The sequence below is a fragment of the Pseudorasbora parva genome, chromosome 11 (assembly GCF_024679245.1).
Source record: "Pseudorasbora parva isolate DD20220531a chromosome 11, ASM2467924v1, whole genome shotgun sequence".
NCBI classification, from domain to species: domain Eukaryota; kingdom Metazoa; phylum Chordata; class Actinopteri; order Cypriniformes; family Gobionidae; genus Pseudorasbora; species Pseudorasbora parva.
The window spans coordinates 1,945,420-1,958,544 of record NC_090182.1 but is presented as its reverse complement, the minus strand read 5'-3'; the positions used below and the strand labels follow the sequence as shown (position 1 = coordinate 1,958,544).

General features: G+C 39.6%; 1 protein-coding gene across 1 annotated transcript; it reads right to left on the bottom strand.

Annotated features, from left to right (window-relative positions):
* Positions 1-6,429: 6,429 nt before the first annotated feature.
* dusp1 (dual specificity phosphatase 1) lies at positions 6,430-10,509 on the bottom strand. The gene is made up of 4 exons (XM_067456785.1): positions 9,966-10,509; positions 9,240-9,379; positions 8,932-9,151; positions 6,430-7,418 (listed from the first exon to the last, which is right to left on the bottom strand). The coding sequence occupies exons 1-4, from the start codon at positions 10,336-10,338 to the stop codon at positions 7,093-7,095; spliced, it is 1,059 nt and encodes a 352-aa protein (XP_067312886.1). The 5' UTR covers positions 10,339-10,509; the 3' UTR covers positions 6,430-7,092.
* Between the last annotated feature and the right edge of the window lie 2,616 nt (positions 10,510-13,125).

The following is a 13,125-nucleotide window of genomic DNA, read 5'->3' as shown; positions in this document are numbered from 1 at the left end:
TGCCAGTGTTGTGCTAATCACAGAGACTGAGGCTTGTGAACCCGTCGCACGCGACACAAAGGCTGCGGCACTGAACGCGTGTGCTTGGCCCAACGCTGAGAGCGCTAAAGTCGTCACACTTTCCCAAACGCCTCGCAGCTGCTCCTATTGTGGTGTGTGAAGGGCTTCGGCAGAGCCGGCTGCTCATTGAGACTCAATGGAAAACACTGAGTGTGTGTGCAGTGCGAGCCGTCCCAGATTCCAATGCACACGCGAACACGGGCCAGAGTGACCTAAAGTGTCAGGGTCAGGGCAAAAGGGGCTGCGCAGATATTTTCCCAGAGATATTTGAGACGTTCACACGGGCCTGAGCTCCAGCTCACACAATGAAATCAGCTGCGTTTGTTTGTCTATGGCCCTCTTTAAGCACAGAAGGCACTCATCTGTCTTACAGCGACCCCGGGAACTATCCGGACTTGACTTTGGCACTGCATTGGATCACAAATCTTTGTGAAAACTGGGGCCTATTGCACAAAACTAGGATACGGGATTAATCCGGGATATCTTGGTGATCTTATCATCTGTATGCAACATTTATTACACCGCTGTTGTGTAAACGCACCCTGAAGGCACACTCACACCGTATCTCAGCTCCTTTCCTCGAGTCCTGTACTGAAGTTCACTGTTTGAGTCTCTGTGCTTTACTGGAGTATTATTTTTTCTGTAATCTTCTGACTTTAACTTCACTCCATCTGAAAGACAAATATCGTCCTCTTTACTCCACTACATTTCTATCAAGGTCCTCGAAGTGGAAAGTCGTTTCTGTCGCAGCTCTGAAAGTCAGTGATGATTTTTTTCTTCTTTTAAAGGTGTTTGGGTTTTTGCAGAAAGCCTTTCAGGAATCACTCTTGTAGAGTCTCGTGAAGTTCAATGATTTCACAGCATTTATTAAACACTGATTTATAGTTTAGAGCAAAATGACGGAAGAAGACGGATGTCCAAATGCTCATTTAGTGGAGGATTCACATAAACAAAGTTGATTCTGTCTTCAGTGAAGGTGAACAGTGTGAGAATATCAGATGTGTATCAGTGTATTGGATCCGTGCATTCGGCCTTAAAGTGACAGCAGCTTTATAAAGAGCTTTGTAACTTTAGTATTTAAATGAGTTTAAGTTAGTCGTCTGCTAGTGTGTCAGATGGAGCGTCACTGACTGGCTTAAACCATGATGGCATAATGTGCATTTATACAACTATAATACAATAATGCGGAGACATAATAAAGGACATTTACTTTTGATACTTAAGTACTTTTGAAAACAAATACTTCTGTACTTTTACTCCAGTAAAAATCTGTTTTTACAACTTTCACTTGTAACGGAGTAATATTTGACCAGCAGTCCTTTAACTTTTACTCAAGTAATGAAGTTGTGTATTTGTCCAGCTCTGCACTCACACCAAAAACGATAACCAAAGATAACTCTATATTAGCAGATAAACTGAGCCGGGATCCTCAAAGTTATAAAAACTATATATAGATGTTTTTAAAAAAACAAACGAACTGTGAATTGAGCTCTTTCGTGTATTTTTAATGTCAACAACACAATAATGTAAAAACGTCAGTTCAAGTCGGTTATGTAAATGCTTAAATGCTCAATTAATTACAATTTAACTAAACTCATTAGATTTTAGGAGACTAAATCTACTGTAGATTAAGTCGACAAGAATATTATAATATAATATCGACTAAAACTAGACTAAAACTAAAAGCAATATAGGTGACTAAAATATGACTAAAACTAAATCAAAAATTTGCTGTCAAAATTAACACTGGCTAATAAAAGGGTTTTAAACTTTCTTGCTTTACAACGATACAAAAGCCTAAATGAACATGTGCTGGCGGCAGGAGAGTGAGCGCTAAACGCATACACACTCTGAGAATCGTGAAGCTTCATTGGCATTGCTATCAAATGCTGAAACGTTGTGACCTTTGGATCCAGAGTTTACGATAGGCTGAAGATTATAAGCAGATCGTGTGTGTTTATGGAAGCACAGCTATCTGAGGTCACATAGCAAGTGTTTAATTCACCTTACTGTAATAAGGTTAGACATTAACATAACAATGAACGATACTTCTACAGTATTTAATAATCTTGGCCAATTCTACCAATATATACTTAATATTGAAGTACATTTAATTTATATGTAATATTTTAGGTAAAAGTTGATTCTCATGCTCACCATGGCCAAAATTTGTTGTCCCAAATACACTCCTTCAGGATTAGAACAAGCTTGGGAATGTTTTTTTACGAGAATGTTACGGTAGCCGTCAGTGGCGCTGACGTGTGCTTTATATACACGATCCATAATGTCACTAAAGAAGTGTGTGTGTGTGTGTGTGTGAGAGGGAAAGATCAGCTTGTTCAGCTTCTCAAATAACCCAGTGGTAAGGGAACAGTGAATGCAGTTTGTGTTTCCGGAGTTCTGCAAGTTTGTGAGTGTGTGTGTGTGTGTGTTGTATATTGTTCAGTATAAAAACCATTACGCCTATGGAATGTCCCTATGTTACAAAAACAAACGTGTGTGTGTGTGTTTGTTTCCGGTCCTGAGTGGTAAACTAAGGCGGGGAGTGAAACTGCAGCAAAAGTGTGTGTTCTGTTGGCAATTAGCATATAATGTCAACAACACCAACATATAGTGTGTGTGTGTGTGTGTGTGTGTGTATGTGTGTGTGTGTGTGTTTAGCTCCGCCCACTGCACGACTCCACAGACTCAGCTGTTTTCAGAAAGAATTGGTTCAGTGTATCTGTCTTTTATAAATCTAATAAACTAAAGACTCTTGGGAAATATGAAGGATCAACACTACTCTATACTCAAGATTAACACGTGTGTGTGTGTGTGTGTGTGTGTGTGTGTGTGTGTGTGTGTGTGTGTGTGTGTGTGTGTGTGTGTGTGTTGACCCTTTAAATGATTGTTAGGCTGCATTAACTAGGTCAGCCTGAACAGGCATCTCCGCTAATATTAGTCTCTGTTTATCCCGAGGTTTACTGCAGTCGGCCGGATCAGATGCTGGAGCTGAGCCTGAATATGAACTCATCCCTGAAGTGTCTGCTGTGTCACACACTCTCCCCTGTGAAGGCTTGCTTAGTTATTAAACAAATAATGCATATAAAATAAATGTTTTCTATAGTAAATTTGGTTTACAAGAGATTTAAACTTCCATAACATTTTCTGTTTTCATACTTTAAGTGATAACCAGCATAGCGCATTTAAAACAAGACCATTTAAATTTGGATATAAGTGCATTTTTACATCTATTCTCAAATGGGGGTGGGGTGAGTTAAAAGTATAATACATCATAATTAATGGAATATGTGGGAAAACAAAACGGAATATGTGGGAAACCAAAACGGAATATGTGGGAAAACAAAACGGAATATGTGGGAAAGCAAAACGGAATATGTGGGAAAGCAAAACGGAATATGTGGGAAAACAAAACGGAATATGTGGGAAAGCAAAACGGAATATGTGGGAAAGCAAAACGGAATATGTGGGAAAGCAAAACGGAATATGTGGGAAAGCAAAACGGAATATGTGGGAAAGCAAAACGGAATATGTGGGGAAACAAAACGGAATATGTGGGAAAGCAAAACGGAATATGTGGGAAAGCAAAACGGAATATGTGGGAAAGCAAAACGGAATATGTGGGGAAACAAAACAGAATATTTGGGAAAGCAAAACGGAATATGTGGGGAAACAAAACGGAATATGTGGGAAAGCAAAACGGAATATGTGGGAAAGCAAAACGGAATATGTGGGAAAGCAAAACGGAATATGTGGGGAAACAAAACGGAATATGTGGGAAAGCAAAACGGAATATGTGGGGAAACAAAACGGAATATGTGGGAAAACAAAACGGAATATGTGGGGAAGCAAAACGGAATATGTGGGGAAACAAAACGGAATATGTGGGAAAGCAAAACGGAATATGTGGGGAAACAAAACGGAATATGTGGGAAAACAAAACGGAATATGTGGGGAAGCAAAACGGAATATGTGGGAAAACAAAACGGAATATGTGGGAAAGCAAAACGGAATATGTGGGGAAACAAAACGGAATATGTGGGGAAACAAAACGGAATATGTGGGAAAGCAAAACGGAATATGTGGGGAAACAAAACGGAATATGTGGGAAAACAAAACGGAATATGTGGGAAAGCAAAACGGAATATGTGGGGAAACAAAACGGAATATGTGGGAAAGCAAAACGGAATATGTGGGGAAACAAAACGGAATATGTGGGAAAACAAAACGGAATATGTGGGGAAGCAAAACGGAATATGTGGGAAAGCAAAACGGAATATGTGGGAAAGCAAAACGGAATAGGTGGGAAAGCAAAACGGAATATGTGGGAAAGCAAAACGGAATATGTGGGAAAGCAAAACGGAATATGTGGGAAAGCAAAACGGAATATGTGGGGAAACAAAACGGAATATGTGGGAAAGCAAAACGGAATATGTGGGAAAGCAAAACGGAATATGTGGGAAAGCAAAACGGAATATGTGAGAAAGCAAAATGGAATATGTGGGGAAACAAAACGGAATATGTGGGAAAGCAAAACGGAATATGTGGGGAAACAAAACGGAATATGTGGGGAAACAAAACGGAATATGTTGGAAAACAAAACAGAATATGTGGGAAAGCAAAACGGAATATGTGGGAAAGCAAAACGGAATATGTGGGAAAGCAAAACGGAATATGTGGGAAAGCAAAACGGAATATGTGGGAAAGCAAAACGGAATATGTGGGAAAGCAAAACGGAATATGTGGGAAAGCAAAACGGAATATGAGGGAAAACAAAACGGAATATGTGGGAAAGCAAAACGGAATATGTGGGGAAACAAAACGGAATATGTGGGAAAGCAAAACGGAATATGTGGGAAAACAAAACGGAATATGTGGGAAAGCAAAACGGAATATGTGGGAAAACAAAACGGAATATGTGGGAAAACAAAACGGAATATGTGGGAAAGCAAAACGGAATATGTGGGAAAACAAAACGGAATATGTGGGAAAACAAAACGGAATATGTGGGAAAACAAAACGGAATATGTGGGAAAACAAAACGGAATATGTGGGAAAGCAAAACGGAATATGTGGGAAAGCAAAACGGAATATGTGGGAAAGCAAAACGGAATATGTGGGAAAGCAAAACGGAATATGTGGGAAAGCAAAACGGAATATGTGGGAAAACAAAACGGAATATGTGAGAAAGCAAAACGGAATATGTGGGAAAGCAAAACGGAATATGTGGGAAAGCAAAACGGAATATGTGGGAAAGCAAAACGGAATATGTGGGAAAGCAAAACGGAATATGTGGGAAAACAAAACGGAATATGTGGGAAAGCAAAACGGAATATGTGGGAAAACAAAACGGAATATGTGGGAAAACAAAACGGAATATGTGGGAAAGCAAAACGGAATATGTGGGAAAACAAAACGGAATATGTGGGGGGAAAAAACGGAATATGTGGGAAAGCAAAACGGAATATGTGGGAAAACAAAACGGAATATGTGGGGAAGCAAAACGGAATATGTGGGAAAACAAAACGGAATATGTGGGAAAGCAAAACGGAATATGTGGGAAAACAAAACGGAATATGTGGGGAAACAAAACGGAATATGTGGGAAAGCAAAACGGAATATGTGGGGAAGCAAAACGGAATATGTGGGAAAACAAAACGGAATATGTGGGAAAGCAAAACGGAATATGTGGGAAAACAAAACGGAATATGTGGGGAAGCAAAACGGAATATGTGGGAAAACAAAACGGAATATGTGGGAAAGCAAAACGGAATATGTGGGAAAGCAAAACGGAATATGTGGGAAAACAAAACGGAATATGTGGGGAAACAAAACGGAATATGTGGGAAAACAAAACGGAATATGTGGGGAAGCAAAACGGAATATGTGGGAAAACAAAACGGAATATGTGGGAAAACAAAACGGAATATGTGGGAAAGCAAAACGGAATATGTGGGAAAGCAAAACGGAATATGTGGGAAAGCAAAACGGAATATGTGGGAAAGCAAAACGGAATATGTGGGAAAGCAAAACGGAATATGTGAGAAAGCAAAACGGAATATGTGGGAAAGCAAAACGGAATATGTGAGAAAGCAAAACGGAATATGTGGGAAAGCAAAACGGAATATGAGGGAAAGCAAAACGGAATATGTGGGAAAGCAAAACGGAATATGTGGGAAAACAAAACGGAATATGTGGGAAAGCAAAACGGAATATGTGGGAAAACAAAACGGAATATGTGGGAAAGCAAAACGGAATATGTGGGGGAACAAAACGGAATATGTGGGAAAATGTAAAATAAATAATCATTATTGTAATGACCACATTTATCAGGTGATGTGTTCGGTCCCAGAATGAACGCACTGCACGTAAGATTGCATGTATGAAAAAAAGGTTTATTTGTCAGCAACAAGTATCACAAATATATGAAAAAATATAGCATAAGAAATATATTAATTTAGTCAATAAATAGTCACAGATATCAAAACAGCCGGTGAGAGCCTCTCCTATTAGTAGTGCTTATGTGAGGACTCTCGGCAGACCGACAACAGTACACACACACATGAGGTATTTCTGTTTGTTTACAGACTAACAAACGTCTCGATCAATCCGTCTGCGTCCGAAAAAGGCAAGACTGGAGAAGATTGGTCTTCACAAGACATGTCAACTACATTCATTGTTCAAAAAGACACGGTTAGCACCTTCAGTCTGGAGACTTCTCAGACTACTTTCGAAACAATTAAAAAAACAATCCCTGAGCAACCTGTACATGACATGGGGCGTCTTCCAAAACAAAACCTGATGATTATCATTGACAAAAGTAGAAGACAAACCAACAATTAAAAGACAGATTTGGGTTGCATCACAATTTAAAAGGTTAAGTCAAGTATGGGCCACTGTGTTAAAATACTAAAAACGAGGCTTCGTCTTCAACACACAATAGCGAACACTTGTGGAATAGCAAGGTCCTGAGCCGTAATACTGGGAGATCTCCTCAGGGATCATAGGGATGAAGCCAGTTTAGGAGCGGCCTCAGCAGGAGGGTGAGGTGGTGATGGGACTCTGCAGGAGGTTATGGACTGGGAAGTTGAAGACCGTGCCAGTTTTGCCGATGGCGGGGCTTCCTGCGGCCGAGGAACAGGTGGAGGAGGCGAGCACCTGGGACTCGAACTGCAGCAGCTGCCCCATGAAGCTGAAGTTGGGCGAGATGATGCTGCGCCGCTGCTTGACGAACTCAAAGGCTTCTTCCAGTTTGACGCGGTTGGTGCGCATCAGATAAGCCAAACAGATGGTGGCGGAGCGGGAGATCCCGGCCTGGCAGTGCACGAACACACGGCCGCCTTTATTACGCACCGAATCTGGGAGAGGAGGAGAGAGAGAGAGAGTGGTGGTTAGACGACATTTCTCATCAATACCTCAATCTGGAATTAATCAAAACTGTTATAGGGACTAGTGTCTGTGAAACCGCATATTAAAATATGAATCTGCATGAAAACAACACCGGGGTGGGGGAGGAACAAAACTTGAGGGAAACCGAAAACGGAATTTGGGAGAAAATGAAATGGAATTTGTAGAAAAATAACCGGTAATTGGAATTTGCAGGAAAACGAAACTTGAGGAAAAACAAAAACGGAATTTGCGGGAAAACGATACTTGAGGGGAAACGGAATTTTAAGAAAAAAATGGAATTTGGGAGAAAACGAAACTTGAGGGAAAACAAAAACGGAATTTGGGAGAAAACGAAATGGAATTTGCGGGAAAACGAAATTTTAAGAAAAAACAAAAACGTAATTTGCGGGAAAACATGTAAATGAAAACGAAACTTGAGGGAAAAGGAATTTTAAGAAAAAACGGAATTTGGGAGAAAACGAAACTTGAGGGAAAACGGAATTTGGGAGAAAACGAAACTTGAGGGAAAACAGAATTTGGGAGAAAACGAAACTTGAGGGAAAACGGAATTTGGGAGAAAACGAAACTTGAAGGAAAACGAAAACTAAATTTTAGGGAAAACAAACGGAATTTGGGAGAAAACGAAATGGAATTTCCGGGAAAACGAAACTTGAAGGAAAACGAAAACTAAATTTTAGGGAAAACAAACGGAATTTGGGAGAAAACGAAATGGAATTTCCGGGAAAACGAAACGGAATTTCCGGGAAAACGAAACTTGAGAGAAAACTGAATTTGTGTGAAAACAAATCGGAATTGGGGGGGGGATTTGTGTGAAAACTAATTGGAATTTAGGGGGAAACAAAAACGGAATTTGGGGGAAAACTTATTGAAATTTAGAGCAACATACAAATGGAATTTGGGAGAAAACTAAACAAAATTTGGGAGGAAACGAAACGGAATTTATAGAGCCCTATTCTCCTCTATCAGGAACCCGAGAGCAGTCCCCCAGTATCGTTTCCCCAAACACACATTCATTTGCAAACCCCCCTCTGTGGCTCTGCTAATAAAGGATCCGTCCCATTAGGAAACTGGAAAAGTTAAAGCAGGCAGGGGTGGGAGTGCGAGGGGAAACCCCCCCCCCCCCCCCCCGACAGGCCTGAATACACAATAGGGGGTGGCACCACCCCTGCTAGCCACGCTGATCTGATAGGAGGCCAACACAGACAACACCTTTTGTTCAGGCCAAACAAAGGATGCAAAGCATTCAGACGGAGCCAGTTGCCCCATGAAAGGATCAGGTCACGGCCTGGTGTTATTTAAAAAGGGGCTCCTCTTTAAACAGGATGACGTAAGGCTGTACAGCTGGTCGATTTGGAGGGAACTTTTGAAAAACTCGACTCAGAATGGGGGTTGGGTCGGCCTGCCAAAGCTCGTCACACGGTGACATCTGTTCCCTATTTCCCTGCGAAAAATGACACTCACCGATAAATTCAATGGCCTCGTTGAACCAGGAGCTGATGTTGGCTTTGTGGTTGTCCTCAACAGGAATACTCTTGTACTGATAGTGCTCCTCAAAGTGGTTGGGGCAGTTGGAAGAGACGTTAATGAGCGCCGTGATCCCCAACATGTCCAGCATGTCCTTTCTGGAAGCGTGATAGGCACTGCCTAAATATAGGAATGGCAAGATTTCTACAGGGCCACCCTGAAAAAACAAAACAAGGACATTAGCGGTCACGTTCAATCAAAACGAGTCTGATTTACAGCACAGGCTCATGTTTAAAAAGCCTTACCTGGTCGTATAGCGGGGTCGTACAGGACGAGTCGGCCATGTTGGAACGGGAGCTGGAGCTCAGAGGTAAACTCAAGCCTTGTGGAGGAACCGACTTCGTACACATGTCAGGAAACTCTGAGGAAAATGTATCAAATCCACCTGGAAATGACAAAAGAACGCATTATTTATAGTGTCAACAGCTGAAGTAAACTATAAATAAACAAGCTAATTGGTTAAACCTCTGACAAATAAATGTTGTTCACTGTATCTATTCCATAAAGAACCTTTAACATCAATTAAAATGTACAAAAAGCTCTTTATTGTAAAAAAAAATTTTTTTTAAAAATGATCTTTTAAAGAGACAGTTAACCCAAAAATGAAAATGCTGTAATTTACTCGCCCTCAAAGTTGAACACAAAAGAATATGGGTCACCAAACGGTTAATGGAAAAATACTATGGATAAAGTCAGAATTGTGAGGTATAAAGTCAGAATTATATTATATATATATATATATATATATATATATATATATATATATACACACAATTCAAAATATATTCCTTAGTGCTCAACAGAAATAAGAAATTTATAGATTTGGAGTAAATGACAGATCGTTCATTTTTTGGTGTAGTGTCCCTTTAAGAACGGTTCAGTGAAAGGTTCTCCTGTCTGAACGCTTATTTTAAGAGTGTATAATAATACTATAGCATTAGAGTAGGCAAATAAAGAATAATATCTCGTACCTTTAAGAAGGAACACACTAGCTCCACACGGATTGCGACAGAGAGCGTTCACAGCGAGCATTAGCGTCCCGTCTTTCTTCACTTCTCCCATGTCCTGACTGCGGTCGTCCAGGAACACGACGCTCTGGTATTCCCCGGACAGAAGCCGGTTTCTGGTGTCCTCGTTGGGCACGATATGCTCCAGCCCCAGCCCCCCTCGGGCCCTCCGCCGCACTATCGTACTGAAGCGGACGTTACTGGAGCCCGCGATGTGGGACGAGCTGAAGGAGAAGAACGAGCGGCAGTCCAGAACCAGACAGTCCGGGTCATCGTCGCCCTCCAGCAGATCCCGAAGCGAGGCCGAGTCGATGGCGGACACTTCCATGATGACCATAGTAGAGAACGAGCGATCTAAAATACACAAAGCGCGATGGAAAACGTCCGTTTAACGTCCTTCGAGAGTTTGATCCGATAATAGTCCGTTGAGCGAGGCTGAAATTCGAATTCGGAATCTGAGATCGGAACGGAAAGTTTCTCCTCGCTGTTATTCTTCTGAGGTGAAAAGGCGGTGCGTGGCGGTTATATAGTGTGAACGCGCTCGCTTTTGTCACCGAGGGGCGTGGTGTCGGATGCTCCGCCCCTATTGGCTCATGGCCGGAGCGCACGTACGTCAACTCGATGATCCTGTCAGAGCCAGTCGAACAATCCGAGACTCCGCTAATCTACCCCAGTTTCCGAGTTGTGTCACTGAGTTTGAGTGTTAGTAATGATTTGATGATTATTTGTGTTGTTTGGGTGTTTTGTGTGTGTGTTGAACTTCGCCCTATTTATCAGCCATTTTGAGAGTATCAGCATTGGTCAATAATGCTGATGTCTTGGGAGATCCGGTAGTTCCCTCTCGTGTCAGTTCCACTTTTTGATCTTTCATTATTGATTTAATTACACAATGTCGTTTTAAAAAGCTAAAGACATACTGTACATATGAAGCTTGGTTACGCCACTGAATAAAACTATTTAAAAGATCATTGTGACTTTTTTCCTCATAGTTGTGAGATATAAAGTCAAAATGTTAGTTTTAAAGTCAGAATGGTGAAAAAAAGTAAAAAATTGTGAGTTTTAAAGTAAACATTTTGAGTTATAAAGTAAGAATTGCGATAAAAAGTTAGAATTGCAGGTTATAAGGTTAAAATTGTGAGTTATTTAGTCAGAATTGTGAGAAAAAATAAAAATTGTAAGTTATAAAGTCAGAATTGTGAACTATAATGTAAAAATTGTGAGTTATATAGTCAGAATTGTGATAAAAACATAAAAATTGTGAGTTATATAGTCAGAATTGCAAGAAAAAGTCAGATTTGTGAGTTATATAGTCAGAATTGTGATTAAAAACGTAAAAATTGTGAGTTATATAGTCAGAATTGTGATTAAAAACGTAAAAATTGTGAGTTATATAGTCAGAATTGTGATTAAAAACGTAAAAATTGTGAGTTATATAGTCAGAATTGCAATAAAAAGTCAGAATTGTGAGTTATAAAGTCAGAATTGTGTGAAATAAAACCAGAATTGTGAGTTATATAGTCAGAATTGTGATAAAAAACGTAAAAATTGTGAGTTATATAGTCAGAATTGCAAGAAAAAGTCAGAATTGTGAGTTATAAAGTCAGAATTGTGTGAAATAAAACCAGAATTGTGAGTTACAATGTAAAAATCAGGAGTTATATAGTCAGAATTGTGGGAAATAACATCAGAATTGTGAGTTATAAAGTAAAATTTGTGAGTTATATAGTCAGAATTGTGATAAAAACATAAAATTTGTGAGTTATAAAGTCAGATTTTCAAGACCAAAGTAAAAATTCTGTGATATACAGTCAGAATTGCAAGAAAAAAGTCAAAATTGCGAGAAAAAGTCTCAATTACTTTATTTTACTCATTACAGATTTTAATGCTGTATTTAATAAGAAAGGAATATGTGTGCAAGGGTGCAGACTATAAGCTCTGCTAGTATTCACACCAATATCACTGATGAGAAACGTTTGAGATCATATTGTGTTTGTCTGGTGAAAAGCATGACGAAGCACAACTCTAATCTACCTCATTTATCTGTTATATAATAATAAAACGATAAATATCATCTTTTAAGCCTATACTTTGCAGGCTAACTCTTCCCGTATGATCATGAGATTCCACTGAGAGCTGTCAAAAATAAAGCAATGTTTATAATCGTTCCATGATTGTATTTCTCAGAATGTAAAATATCATTAAAACTTTCCTCTTGAGTTCAGATAAATAACAAGATGATTAGTGAACCTGTCATTGTACTCATAAAAGTTTATACTTTGTTTTTATTGTACAGGAGTACATCGTGTGCAATGCCGCGAGAGCAAAGGGAAACCATAAAAGTTAATCACTGTATAGAAACTTGAGGTCTGGTAAATTTCCATTGAAAAACAAACCAGGCTCAGGTGTACGGATGAGCACAGATCTATATGTTATTAAGACAATCCACACACACACACACACACACACACACACACACACACAATGGCACAGACCCACAAATACAAGTATTTGCCAATTTCCTGTAAAGTGATTCGACTGCATTCCTCACAACAGAATAGAGAGGGAACATCCCTTATATGAGTGTTTTTCCATGCAAACCAAGTATATCACTGTCCTTTAAATACCGGCTTTATTTAAAGTGTAATAATAATTTATGCATCACAGCTGTGTCACTTAATATGATAACAAACATTATGCATATAGTCTAATTTACAAGAAACAAAATGACAAGTAGGTCATGACGTCCGAACATCTAAAACTTGAGTCAAATCTTTTATGGTGTTGTCTGACAGAGAAAAAAAAGTGGAAAGTAACAATTTTACTGTTAAAACACAGATGAGTCAGCAGAGACATGCACACCGCAAGACTTGTGCTTTAGGAAGAGAACACGGTGTTCTGCATCGACTCTCGTGCATGCATTGCTCATAACATGTCCTGTTATGTGCAATACTAATTATTTGTATATCAAAGACTTCATATAAGTACATTCACGTCTGGCCACAAAAAAGGCAAAACACGCAAAAGAAAGAGTTTACATTTATCAAAACTCCTTTAAAACACACACACACACACACACACACACACACACACACACACACACACACACACACACACACACACACAC

Coding starts and splice junctions, on each gene's coding strand:
- dusp1 (XM_067456785.1), bottom strand. CDS start 10,338: ATGGTCATCATGGAAGTGTCCGCCATCGACTCGGCCTCGCTTCGGGAT. Junction 9,380..9,965: donor TAGTGTGTTCCTTCTTAAAG/GTACGAGATATT, acceptor TGTCATTTCCAG/GTGGATTTGATACATTTTCC. Junction 7,419..8,931: donor CGAGGCCATTGAATTTATCG/GTGAGTGTCATT, acceptor CTCCTCTCCCAG/ATTCGGTGCGTAATAAAGGC.